The 13,102-nt window shown below is 49.8% G+C and overlaps 1 protein-coding gene across 7 annotated transcripts; it reads left to right on the top strand.

Moving 5' to 3' along the window:
• Nucleotides 1-544: 544 nt before the first annotated feature.
• On the top strand, nucleotides 545-10,536 carry LOC144049252 (zinc finger MIZ domain-containing protein 2-like). Of its 7 annotated transcripts, none has more exons than XM_077562004.1 (21): nucleotides 549-1,162; nucleotides 2,106-2,161; nucleotides 2,236-2,350; nucleotides 2,422-2,633; nucleotides 3,430-3,586; nucleotides 3,869-4,099; nucleotides 4,159-4,264; nucleotides 4,342-4,454; nucleotides 4,513-4,605; nucleotides 4,682-4,844; nucleotides 4,909-5,044; nucleotides 5,125-5,203; nucleotides 5,601-5,732; nucleotides 5,806-5,908; nucleotides 6,116-6,273; nucleotides 7,333-7,373; nucleotides 7,442-7,510; nucleotides 8,186-8,412; nucleotides 8,494-8,657; nucleotides 8,754-8,936; nucleotides 9,369-10,536. In XM_077562004.1, the coding sequence occupies exons 2-21, from the start codon at nucleotides 2,115-2,117 to the stop codon at nucleotides 9,477-9,479; spliced, it is 2,640 nt and encodes an 879-aa protein (XP_077418130.1). In that variant the 5' UTR covers nucleotides 549-1,162; nucleotides 2,106-2,114; the 3' UTR covers nucleotides 9,480-10,536. The 7 variants fall into 7 exon arrangements, with proteins under 7 accessions (XP_077418128.1, XP_077418127.1, XP_077418125.1 ...); XM_077562000.1 differs by having other exon boundaries at nucleotides 550-1,162; nucleotides 7,306-7,373; XM_077561999.1 differs by having other exon boundaries at nucleotides 546-1,162; nucleotides 4,516-4,605; nucleotides 7,306-7,373; nucleotides 8,186-8,657.
• Nucleotides 10,537-13,102: the final 2,566 nt, after the last annotated feature.

Below are 13,102 nucleotides of genomic sequence, written 5' to 3'. Positions count from 1 at the left end.
GTTTTTCTTTCTCATGATATTATTTCTCTCTTATGGCGTCCATTACAAATACAGTATATGCCGATAGCCATTTGTGCAAACTAGGTGATGACAGACAGCCAATTGTGGGGAGTTGGCAACACTTCTTTAATCTGTTTGAATGGGAGATTTTAGAATTGGCCACTAGATGTCGCTGTGGAGAGATGTTTCAAACGAAGCGATGCTTTTTCTGAATCAATTGTTCCAAATGATTCGATCGCTTCAGTGTTCCATTTCTGCCATCCCTAGTCAACACTCATTTGTTTGAAGTGCCTGCGGCATTTGGCATATGCTAGCACATGAAGTGCTGCATTCGCCAAAGAAAATGTTTTGTTTGAATAAAGTCGTTGCCACTCGCCTCATCGCTAGCTCCAGAGGCTCGTCATCACAGACATGGGGTCAGAGGGGGCGGGGCTAAGAGGGCAATTGCTTCCCTGCACGAGACGGTTCCGCCTCCTAAAAACAGGCTCATTTCAGACACGTCAAAAGGGGCGGGTTCAAAATTGTGCTTCATATCAGGAGTATGCAAGAGATGGACAGCAACGGTTGCCATTGCAGTACAAAATACGGTGTGATGTGAAAGAATCCATTTCACATCAAACAACAGATAATTGTCTTAGCAATGATTGTGTGATGTGTACAGTGCGACCTCCGAACATTCACCCTAACCCTACACACACTTACACCAAATCAAACCAAACCAAACCCATCCCTCCCTCCGGCGTCAGACAGTTCTTCCTCCTCCTCCTCCTCCTCCTCCTCCTCCATTAGGCCGCCCGACCGTCGTCTTCTCTCTCCGGTGTGACGGCGGCGATGCGGACGGAGCAAGGCCTCGGACAAGCAGCCCTCAGTGCCCGGCCGTGTTGCGTGTTGTTGTTGCGGTGCTGCTGCTGGTCGCCGAGCCGCGGGGCAGCGGGGGATGCTGGCGGCTGCTGAGGCCGGATAGTCGACGCGGCGGCGAACCCGCAGCTCCTCGAGGGCGAATCCGGAGGATCTTTCGTGGATATCGAGGGACGTGTTGAAACGGGTCGTCCCGCCTCCAGTGGCTAATTACGGCTTGAGCCTTCTTGATGCCCCGGAGGCCCGGAGGAGCACAGAGCGCACAGCCCCGCCGCGGGGTGACTTCGGCGGCCAAGTGGCGGAGGTAAGACGGCCTCGCGGTCAACCTTTCGCCAGGCGCACGACGCCGCGCTCGCGCTCGCTCAACCACCCGGGACAAGCGTCTTCGAATGAAATCGAGCGTTTGCGTCAACAATCAAATAGTATTGTATAAAAGAGAGTTTCGGAGGAAGACGTTAGCTGGCGGCTAAGCGTTAGCCTGCTAACATTCCATTGTCAGCAGCCGGGCTTGAGCTAGCCTAGCTAAGTTGCTAACCGCTCAACAGCTGGGGAAGGACAGCCACTACGCGTTGGAATGTTTACTCATCACATATCCTCGACGCTTCTTGAAACTGCAACCGGGTGCGAATGAGAAGGTAAAGTAAAGCGGCTTTTTGTTTTGTTCGTTTTTTCGGCGGCCGGCGGCTGCTGTGTAACTTGCCGGCTGCTAATGCTAACGCGAGCGGCGTAGGCGGCTGCTTGTTGGCTTAGCATTAGCATGAGCAAATTGAACATTATTCCTGGCAAAGTGTCCCCGACGCTCATTTTCAAACGCCTCGTCCTCAAATTGACCTCACTTTTAGTTAACTAATCAACGCTGCTACTGTGTGTGTGTGTTGAAGTGTATGTTACGATGTTGTAATGTGTCTCAGATGTGTGTGTGCAGTTGAACCATTTTTGTGTAAATGTGTGGTCTTGTTCTTCTTACATGATGGGCTGTGTATGTCGTGTGTGTTTTATCACGTGGTTCGCCACCAATACAACACACGTGACTTTGACAATAATTGATATTATTGATGGGTTTATTGTGACATCAGTAGACTTTCAAATGAGTGTAATCCACACCAAAGAAAAAAAGATTCCCAAACAATTTTCCAATGTTGGCATCTGATCTTTCTGTTTGGTGGGGGCCGTGAGATGGAGACTCTTCCCTGGGGGAGGTCTTGGGCAATGTTGTCATCTGATTGGCTGCTGTTGACTTTCCACAGAGACCCCCAATGAATCCGCTCAATCAGATGAAGGGGCTGGCCGGCAACCCACACAGGTACGTGCGCACACACTCGCATACACACACGGGCAACCCGCCTACTCACCCCCTCCGTCCCCGTGTGTCCCCAGCGAGGGTCCGTACGGGTACGAGGCCTCCAGCTGGCAGCAGCCCACCAGCCAGCCACCTGGGTCCCTCTCCGTGGTCACCACCGTGTGGGGGGTCACCAACCCCTCAGCCAGCCAGGTATTGACGCACACACGCATGCTCTCTCGACACCCTCGCACATCTCACACGCCGCCTTATCTTCACGGCAGGGTCCGGGCGGCGGCGCGATGGGACCCGGGGCCAACCCGACCGGGGCGCACGGGATGCAGGTCCCCGGGGGGCCCCCGTCCATGGCAGGGGGCCCGGGGGGCTACGTGGGCCAGCAGAGCTACGGGGAGCTCAACAAGGCCTACATGAACCAGGGCCCGTACGGCCGGGCCGGTGGGGGCTACGTGGGCGGCCCGGGCGGGTACCCGGGAAGGTGGGCGTCGCGTGCAGGGAATGCCCTGTCACATATCTTTACAATCTGTTGTTCTATCAATCGGTTCATTGAATAATTTAAGGAATATAATTTTACTTCATAATAAAATGCATTCGAGCTGTCAAAATGAATTCATAACTATTTTACTAATCGTTTGGCACCTTTTATTTATTTTAAATGGTCCAAATCCTCTGATTTCAGTAAATCAACAGTAATTGCTGACTGATTTCTGTACAAGACATTTGCAAACATCTGTTTTTACTTCGGAAAGCAACGACCGAACTGGTAACGTACGACTTCAATCCCCTTTTTTAATCACTTGTATGAATACGTAGTAAAAATTACTGGTTAATAAACAGTGATCAGGCGGGAAAATGTTTTGTAATACACTTTAATGCAAAATTGCAATGAATGCGATCAGTCGATTAACCGATTCTAAAAATATTCGACGGTGACAGCACTAATTTAGTGTACTACAAAACCATTTAAGCAATTACTGGTTATTTTTTATTTATTTTATTTTTCACTTCCTGCTTCTGTCATCGTTTTGAAAGTTAAAGCCGATGTTTGCAAATATCGAAAGAAAACCAGGAGCACACAAATCAGAAGAATTACCATTGAGAGTCTGAAAAAAGATTTTTCAACTAAAACAATCACTCTAAACATTTACCCGATCAATAAAATAGTCGTGTATAAATTTGATCGTCCGTTAGTTGTTGATTCATTTTGACAGCCGCCGGAGCACGTTTGACGGCGTGACGCTCGCCGTTGCTGACTATTTGCTCCACCCATGCAGCTACCCGCCCAACCCCAGCGGGGCCAGGGGGGCTGCCGACTTCACTCAGGCGGCCGCCGCCGCCGTGGCGGCCGCAGCGGCTACGGCGACCGCCACCGCCACGGCGACCGTGGCCGCCATCCAAGAGAAGCAGAACCAGGAAATGAACTATGGACAGGTAAGCCGCACTTCCCCGCTACTTCCTAACACGCACATTCTTTCTCTCAAAGGGAATGTTTTTTTTTGTTTTTTTCCCAGTACTAGAATAAAGTGTAATTGCACACCCTCTCCAGTAAGTGGCAATGGTGCTGTCATTGTCATCAGCACTTCTGCAAAGGTGTACTTGCAACACTACAACAATTATTTGGACAAATGACGCTCTTTATAGTTGTGGCGGGAAGTGCAAAAAAAAAAAAGTCTTCCTGGTGGGGGTGTAACAAAAATAATTGTTGTGTCCCAGATGGGCGGCCCGACGTACAGCAACCAGTTCGTGGCCCACTCGGTGCCCCGCATCCCACCCGGCATGTCACCCGGAGTCATGGGGCCGGGGCCCGGCTCCGCCAGGGGCCCGACCTCTATGTACGGGCCCGGAGGCCCCCAAAGGGTCACGCAGCACCCAAACTACTCGACGGCGGCGCAGCAGGCTCACCAGCGGCCCCCGCAGGGCCTAAAGCGACCCTACAACTCGGAGGTGAGCCACCATCAATCGATCGGTTGGAGCGCAATCTGACCCGTGGCGTTCCTCCCCAGCTCTACCCGGGGCCGCCTCAGCAGTACGGCCTTCCCGTCGGTTCCGCGCCGGGCTCCGGCGGGGGCGGGCCACCGGGACCCGGCTCCTACTCGCAATTCCACGCAGGTGAGTGATAGTTTCCACCTTAACGTTAGCGGCTAATGCTAGGCTTTGTGATAGGTTCCTCCGTTGTGAACCCGCAGGTGCTGCTGGTCCAGGCTCCGCCCCACAAAGGCCAGGCTCCACCCCCTCCTACCAGAAGCTGTCCCTCCCCCAGTACCCCTCATCTGTGCCCCCCAACTCGCAATACTACAAGGTGTGTGTGAGCATGTGTGCATACGTATGTGTTTGTGTGTAAATGTGTGTTGTTGTAGCAGGAGCAGTTCAACGGCCAGGGCGGAGCTTTGGGTGTGATGTCAGCGGGGGGGGCCGCGGGAGTCTACACCTCCTTGAACCCGCCTCCTGGGGTAAGTGTGTGTTTGGATTTTTTGTGTGCGTGCGTGCGCGCGCTCGTCGTCATTATTGACGTGCGATGCGACTCAGCCCGGCCGAGGGTTAGCGGCTTATCCCAGCTCGCCGGTGCCCGGGAACCCGACTCCGCCCATCACGCCCGGCAGCTCGGCGGCGCCGCCCTACATGTCGCCTGGCAACAGCGACGCGGGCAAAGCCTCCTTCCTGCCCGACATGAAAGCGTCCCCGCCCACAGGTGCGTGTCCGAGCCATCGCGGCGCCCGACTGGAACCCGAGCCGTCTGACTTCCTGTTGGGCAGGTAACGAGGACCTGCGTCTGACCTTCCCGGTGCGAGACGGCGTGGTCCTGGAGCCTTTCCGCTTGGAGCACAACCTGGCGGTCAGCAACCACGTCTTCCAGCTCAGAGACTCGGTCTACAAGACGCTGGTCATGAGGTCACTTCCTGCCGCCGTCCTCCGGTAACCTTTGACCTGACGGCACGTGCTGAAGCAAGCGCGTGTGTGCGTGTGCGCAGGCCTGACCTGGAACTTCAGTTCAAGTGCTACCACCACGAGGATCGGCAAATGAACACCAACTGGCCGGCCTCCGTCCAGGTATGCGCTCCAGGTCAGGGGTCACCAGCGTGGCTCCAGGTCAGGGGTCACCAGCGTGGCCCCCAAGGATGCCACAGAGGGCATTGTAATTTCCTAGGAGTGCTGCGTGGATAATGATGATAAAGAATTTATCATTATGATGAGTTAAGAATGTCAAACTGAGTGCCTTCATTTTGACGTCATTTCAAGTTCCGCCACTCACTTTTTTTTACGCGTGATTAATCAACAGCGTCCTGGAGGAATTGCAGTCATCATTTAGCAGTCGTAATAATGCATATGTTTGTGGAGACCGAGTTGTATTGTACAATTTTTCAAATATGCAGAATTTCACAAGATGCTTCTTAAGATGAAAAGAAAAAGGAAAAGACCAACTTCCTGTGTCTGACTCCTCCCCCAGGTGAGCGTGAACGCCACGCCGCTGACCATCGAGCGCGGCGACAACAAGACGTCGCACAAGCCTTTGTACCTGAAGCAAGTTTGCCAGCTGGGCAGGAACACCATCCAGATCACCGTCACCGCCTGCTGCTGCGTCAGTGGCACGCCGCCGCTCGCTCGCACCCGCCTCGCACCCGTCTCACAGTCTCTCTCGCCATGTCGCGCAGTCCCACCTGTTCGTGCTGCAGCTGGTCCACCGGCCGTCGGTGCGGTCGGTTCTTCAGGGCCTGATGAAGAAGCGGCTTCCCGCCGAGCACTGCGTGGCTAAGAGTGAGTGACGGCCAGGTGGGCGGGGCCCGGCCGCTCGTGACGGCCAGGTGGGCGGGGCCCGGCCGCTCGTGACGGCCAGGTGGGCGGGGCCCGGCCGCTCGTGACGGCCGGGCGGCCGCTCGTGGTGGGCGGGGCCCGGCCGCTCGTGGTGGGCGGGGCCCGGCCGCTCGTGGCGCGTCCTTGACGCGGTTGTGCTGTCGCCCGCAGTCAAGAGGAACTTCAGCAGCGGCTCCGTTGCCGGCACGCCCGGCCTCAACGGGGAGGACGGCGTGGAGCAGACGGCCATCAGGGTGTCGCTCAAATGTCCCATCACCTTCCGACGCATACAGCTGCCGGCCAGAGGGCACGACTGCCGGCACATACAGGTGCGTGCGTGCGTGCTAATTCGCAAGCTAACGCATCACCCGCACGCTAAGTGCAGGTCACCGCGTGCGTGCGTGCGTCACGTCAAGGAGGCCGATAAGCGATATTTGAAGCTGATATTCGTTGAGAATCAAAGTGAAAGAAAATAAAAACAAAGACAAGAATTATCAGCAAAGTCCCAATTCATATTTTCAAAGAGCTGGAAGAAGTACAAGAACGTGTCGTGTCCTGCTGACTTGCATCGTGATCATGTGCCGGCAGTTATTATATTTCATAATAAGTCATAAAAAGGAGAGAAAAAAGAAGCAAATGAAGGAAAAAAGGAATGCGAAAAAAAATTCTAAATTACAAACTTGACTTTGTTGTATCTTAAAGCATTAATGCTTATTGAACATTTTTTGTTTTGTTTTTTAAAATCTTAAACAATAAGTTTCATTTAAAATGTTGTGAGTTGCCAAAAGGTTGTCAGTTTGTCCTCAAAAGTGAAACGGACCCAAAGCCATGAAGTGCAGAACCTGCGTCTTAAAACCGAAAAGCTTCACGGATGTTTGTTTTTGTGGAAGAACGACGACACTTTCATGAAAATGCATTTCGGAAAGAATGAAAATCTTCTGTTTGCTAAAATGACAAAAAAACAGAAACTAGCGTTTCAGCAAGAATGTTTTCGTCTTTGAATAAGAATCTCGATTCTCACGACAATCTTTTTGTTGTTTTTTGGCACAACTCTTACTCGCATGCTTTATTTATGTCGCTCATTTGGGATTTTGGACGAGGTTCGTTCGTAAAAAGGTTCGAAAGATCTTTGCAGAATCTGAAAAATGGTCTTACGAATCCTGCTGAAAAGCCTCCATTTGCTGCGTTCGCGAGCGTTCGCGAGCGTTCGCGTTCGCGAGCGTTCGCCGCTCAGTCGCGCACAGAACGGCTTCATCGGCCTTCACATTCGCAAACGGGACCAAAAACCGCCGCCGATAATCAATCGATCAAATCAAGTGTGCGTCGCTCGTTTGTCTTCTCAAGCCACTTTTTGTGTGCAGTGTTTTGACCTGGAATCGTACCTGCAGCTCAACTGTGAAAGAGGAACCTGGAGATGTCCCGTGTGCAAGTAAGCACGTCAACGCGCCCGCGCGGTTGCCACGGTAACCTGCCCTTTCAACTTGTGTGTGCGTGCAGTAAAACGGCTCTGCTGGAGGGTCTGGAAATGGATCAATACATGCTGGGAATCCTCATCTACGTCCAGAAGTGAGTCCTTCTAAACATGGCCGCCCGCCCTCGTCCAGTCGCAAATCACCAGAACCTTTGATTGGGAACATGATTTGCATAAACGCTCATTAGCATACAATACGTCATCAATACGTTTCCAAAATCCAATCGACTTTCCATTCGTAAAACCATGAATGGATTATTTTCATATCTTTTTCCCATCAATTTATCAGAAAATAGAATTTTAAAAAAAATGTCCTTCCGTTTTCTTGACATTTGCTGTTCACGTGAATTAAAAAGTATTTTCTGACATTTGCGAAAGAGCTGACAATTCACAATCTTTTGGATTTATAATTATTCAATTAGAATAATGAAAATGTTTTCATCTCATTCTGTGGAAAACACTCATCTCCATTTTGGTCTTTTTTATTTAAATTTTTTTGCATTTTTATGTTTTTGGGATGAAAAACGTCCCAAAAATTTAAAGAAATAAAAAGTGTTTTTCACATAACAGCGATAACACGCAAGTTATGTTACAAAATCATTTAACCGGTGACTTCTTTTGCAAAACTTCATTTGGAATTTCATGCTTGTTTTTTTATCATGTCCTCGATATTTAATAATAATCGATGTTCCGAAATGAATCCATATCGGATGGAAGTGAAAAACTGCCATGCGTTTGAACGGCGTGTTTTTCGCTTTGCGTGCGTCCAGTTCCGAGTACGAGGAGATCACCATCGACCCGGCGTGCAGCTGGAAGCCGGTGCCGGTCAAGCCGGACGTGCACGTGAAGGAGGAGCCCGACGGGCCGCCGCTCAAGCGCTGTCGGAGCCTCAGCCCGAGTCGCGTGCTGCTGCCCAGCGTCATGGAGATGATCGCCGCCCTGGGCCCCGCCCCCCCCTCGCCCAACGCCGGCCACGCGCCCGACTTCTCGCGCTCGGGTGCGCTTCTCTCGCGTCCCGCCGCCTTGACTTACGAGCGCGCTCGCATCTCAAGGCAAGCTCGCGTGTGCGTACTTTCAGCTCCTTCGTATCCCGGCCAGCCGGCGTTCTCGGACCTGAGCGCGGGCCCCGTGACCCCGGGGCACATCGGCGGGGACTTCTCCTCGCCCGGACCGCCCCCCCTTTCCTACCGCTCGGAACTGTCCGGTGCCCTCCTGGCGGCCGACAAGCCGGCGCCGCCGCAGGTTCCGACGTCAACACTTGCTTCCTTCTCAGCTTTGTTTTCCTTCCGCTTTCACGTTCTTTCCTTCCTTTATTCCTTCTCTCTCGCGCCCTTGCAGATGTCGGCTTCCCACGGCGGCGTTGCCGTCCCTCAGCAGCCGTCTGTCGGTCTCCACGGCAACCTCCAAGCGGGCGGGGCCGTCAACCCCATGCTGCAGCAGCGTAGCAACCACAACGCTCGTCTTCACGGCGACGCCTTCGGCCTCGGACCTGGCGCCGACGTCCCGGAAGCTTCTCTGGACGTGAGTTCACTGTGACCCAGTCAGGGTTCGAATTCTTTGGGATTTTTCAGGAAATTTGCTTCTTATTTGGCTTTGACTTTTGTTTCAAGTTCAGTCGTCACGAGTTTTTACAGCAGGTTTTGTTTGCTATTGTTCGTTTTGTTGACTTTTTGTCCTCATTTTAATATGTGGATTTTGTTGTCACTTTTTTGTTTCGTGCAAACGACGCAAAGGAAATGAAAATGAAAACGTTTGAAATGAAGCTCGTGTAGAATATTTTCATTTGATGTTTTTTTATGTGGCGACTTCAAAACGGAAAATAACACAAAACAAGTCAAGCAAAGCGACAGCATTTCTGGTGTTTTTAGTTTATTTCATTAGTTTTGGTTATTAACCATCTTTAACCTTGTTTAGAGCGTTGCCATAGTAACACGTGTGTGTGCGTGTCTTCAGCTGCTGCCAGAGTTGAGCAACCCGGACGAGCTCCTGTCCTACCTCGGCCCCCCCGACCTCCCCAACAACAACAACAACGACGACCTGCTGTCTCTTTTTGAGAACAACTGAACGGACGCTTCAGCCCGCGACCGTTCCTCTCCTTGTTGTCGTCAGTCAAAGTGAACCAAAACGCGACCAATCACCCCCCCCCCCTCCTTTTCCGCTTCTGCAGTTAGCGTGTGTGAACACACAGCTAGCTTGAAGCACATCCAGCAGCCGCACGATGACCAGGAAGTGCAGAAAATTGTCAAGTTCCTGATTGGCTGCCTCAAATTGGACTTTGGCCGGGACTCCCGCGACCCATCGGCGCTTGCGTCGACACTGGCGTCCGGTTGACGCTCATCAGCACAAATGGAACGCACCCTCCTGACGCCAGACTTTTTCTTGTCTTCATTTCCGTTGCCATCAATTTCGCTAACGAGCTCCGTGACGATTTGCGAGCAGCTCAGTGGGGACGTCACAAAATCCAAATGCCGCCATACCATAATCGCAATATGGTGGGGAGGATGTTTAGAATTCAAAAAAAACACAATATTGTGCTTTTGTACATGACAGCAATGCATAAAAAGCATCTCCAATCTCTAAGACGTCATATGGAGGCACTTAAGTTGCTAATGCACGCACACGTCAACTTGCTTCACGAGCATCTGACGTTCCTCGACATCTGACCGTGAGCGCGGATTTGAAACGGAGAAGGGCCAGAACATGCCTCGCATAAAAATTCAACCGCACTAAAAAGAACAACTAACCACCAGGGGGTGCTACAACTGCACAAATGCAAATCAATCTGACTTTTTGAACAGATGTGCTGCTTTTAATATGGTGACACGATGACGACAATATTGTAGCAGTTTTAATATCGCAAAATTGCCGTTCTGGTTCCATCTCTACAGCGTTGTTAAAACGGGTGACGTTCGCAATGCAACGGAATTTCCTTCCTCAGCCAATTCCTTCCTTCCTCCTCGTTTGCATCCCTTGATGTTCAAGTCATGATCTTAATCATTGCAGAATCAATAAGTTATTGTGATGATGTTGCTTTTTGGTTGAAAGTCACCACGTGCTTATTTCTTGCATCGTTTTGGATCCGCAATGATGACTGTGAATAAAAGCCGATGACTTTAAAGGAGCCGAAGACGTTTGCGCTTCTAAAGCCTGCGCAATTGGGACGACGTCAGCGCCGCCGCTTCGTGTTTGGATCCTACGGAAGCCGTCGCAGTCGAGTCTGCCCTTTGCTTTGCTATCAAAAATGCAAACGAGGTTTTGCTCGTGCTCGGCCAAGCAAGCGGTCGTCGCTGGCAATATCAAGTAATAATAATGAAAATGATTATGGACTAACTTGGAGGATTCTTTTTGGCAAAAGATGGCAAGAGAATCATTTTCATTGTGTCTATATATATTATAGTATAGATGTTAATTTAAACTAAATATTTAACTTTGGTAGAAAGTAAAAAAAATAATTAAAATAGTGTCAATTAACCCCCCCCACACACACACACCCGCTGTAATGTGTCTGACTACATTCTATACTCAACAAAAATAGAAACGCAACACGTGTTTTTGCTCCCATTTTTTTATTTGACCAACTCAAACATCAAAACTTTTTCCACATACACAATATCACCAATTCTCTCAAATATAATTCACAAAGCAGTCTAAATCGGTGATAGTGAGCACTTCTCCTTTGCCGAGGTCATCCATCCCACCTTGATTAGTGCACAGGTGTGCCTTAGACTGCCCACACTAAAAGGCCACTCTGAAAGGTGCAGCTTTGTTTTATTGGGGGGGGGGGGCTGCATGGGGACTCCGAACTGGTTTTCTGAGTCATCTCACTAAAAACAAAAGCGTTGCATTTCTATTTTTGTTGAGTGTATAAAAAGACACCACATTTGTAGTGGAAAATGTCTTTAACAATTACACTACTTCGTTGTAACAATGCGTTGTCGTTGACTTCTTGGGCTCAAACTCTTTTTTGTTTGAATGTCGGCGTTTTCACCGTGAGGAGGAAGAAATAGTGATGACTTTGAGAAGTGCAGGTGCGAAGACGGACGCATCTTAATGGCGTCTCTGCAGAAGTCTTTGAAAACGAACGGCCACTGTGGATGTACTGTAAGTCTAAAATGTTCAAAATGACACTTCACGAGTTCACGAGTTTAAATCAACCCCCCCAAAATTGAACACTGATATTTTAACACTCCAACGTTTACTATGTATCGTATCGATATTCACTTGGTCAAAAAGCGGATCTTGAGAATATGCACACACTTTTGACAAGGTTGTGTACACCAAGAAGGCCAAAAAACAAAGACGGGGATCTCGTCAATCTATTTCAAGTGGATTCAAACCCTCGACACATGGGGGACACCCACAACGTTTGTCTGCCAACAGCCTCCACATCATGTGCTCTGTGTTGACATCTGCAATACGGGCATCTCTTGAATCATGTGCACGTTGACGTCATGCGTGCCATCCTTTCCCTTCTGCAGATTGCTTCGGGCTTTTCCTGCTGCTTCTCCAGTAAGCGAGTTCGCCTTCAAATCAAAGCGTATAAAACTGCTAAATGGATCCGCCGACAATAATATCCTGCAGGGCGTCCATTGGTGTGCACGTGAAAAAAAACATGACATCCATGATCTGAACCCAATCGCTATATATATATATATGTGTGTATATAAAGAAAAAAAACTGACTGATTACAAAAGATATAAAACAACACAACATGAAAGCAACATAAGAAAGTTGCAGTGCTTCATCCAATCATGAGCCACACGTTACAAAAGGAGTAGGAAGAAACATAAACTTACACAAAAAATACTAGCTTTCTATAGTAAACTAAACTGCTAGTATACAGCTAATATATCGTGATTATTAATAGCAAAGGTTATTATAGTAATTATTAATAGTGAGCAAATATTGTCATACTTTTTTCCTTATCAATAGCAACAATACTACTAATAACATCAACCAATGTTACTTTTCATTGAAAAGCACTTCTTCTTCCCTATATTTTTCAAAAATGTTGATTTTATATTTCCTTTTGAACTGGCCTATGTTTGGACGTTGTTGTCAATCAGTACTCAGCCTGTTCCACATTTTCACTCCACATACAAATGTACAAAAACTTTGTTTTTATGTTGCTGTGGAGTCAAAATTGGGCAAATGCAGCTTTAAAGGACTTAAAAGCGGCTTAAGAAATGTGTCCTTTGATCACAATCAACTGTACACTAGCGCAAAGAAGCAAAAGTAAACTTTGAGTGAGTGTTTTTTTTTCTTCTTGTTTTTTTCCGTGCGGATGACCGCGCCCTAGCCGCGTGACCGCGCATTTTCTTTCGCCTTCTTCTCACCCCCGCCCCTTCGCCACACCGGAGCGCGCTCAGACTGCGGGTCCTGACGTTCGCCCATCCCGGGCTGCCTTCGATTGGCCACGCCGGCTGTCGATCAAGCATGGCGCGCCCTGCTTTGTACGCCAGACTTGCCGTATGAGGGCCAGGGCGGGGCGACGCCAAAGCGAACACGTTGAAAGAGCTCCGCTCAATCGGCCCGTCCTGACACGAAACCAAACGCAAAGTGCACTGTTCAGAAAGCGTGGCTGTGCGAGCGTTTTGCCATTGCGCCTGCTGATTGGCCACGGTCTGCGCCAGTAACATTCGTCGCCGCTCGCCATTGGCCGAATAAAACTATCACCGCCCACTGAC

Source organism: Vanacampus margaritifer, chromosome 3, assembly GCF_051991255.1.
Source record: "Vanacampus margaritifer isolate UIUO_Vmar chromosome 3, RoL_Vmar_1.0, whole genome shotgun sequence".
Taxonomy (NCBI): domain Eukaryota; kingdom Metazoa; phylum Chordata; class Actinopteri; order Syngnathiformes; family Syngnathidae; genus Vanacampus; species Vanacampus margaritifer.
Note: the sequence above shows the minus strand (reverse complement) of the source record. Positions and strands in the feature narration are given on the sequence as shown.

Bases quoted from the DNA above. Each gene is read 5' to 3' on its own strand.
- LOC144049252 (XM_077561997.1), top strand. From the start codon at position 2,115: ATGAATCCGCTCAATCAGATGAAGGGGCTGGCCGGCAACCCACACAG. The intron at 4,100-4,158 runs GTGAGCCACCAT...GTTCCTCCCCAG, and splicing joins AGCGACCCTACAACTCGGAG to CTCTACCCGGGGCCGCCTCA. The intron at 4,265-4,341 runs GTGAGTGATAGT...GTGAACCCGCAG, and splicing joins CTACTCGCAATTCCACGCAG to GTGCTGCTGGTCCAGGCTCC.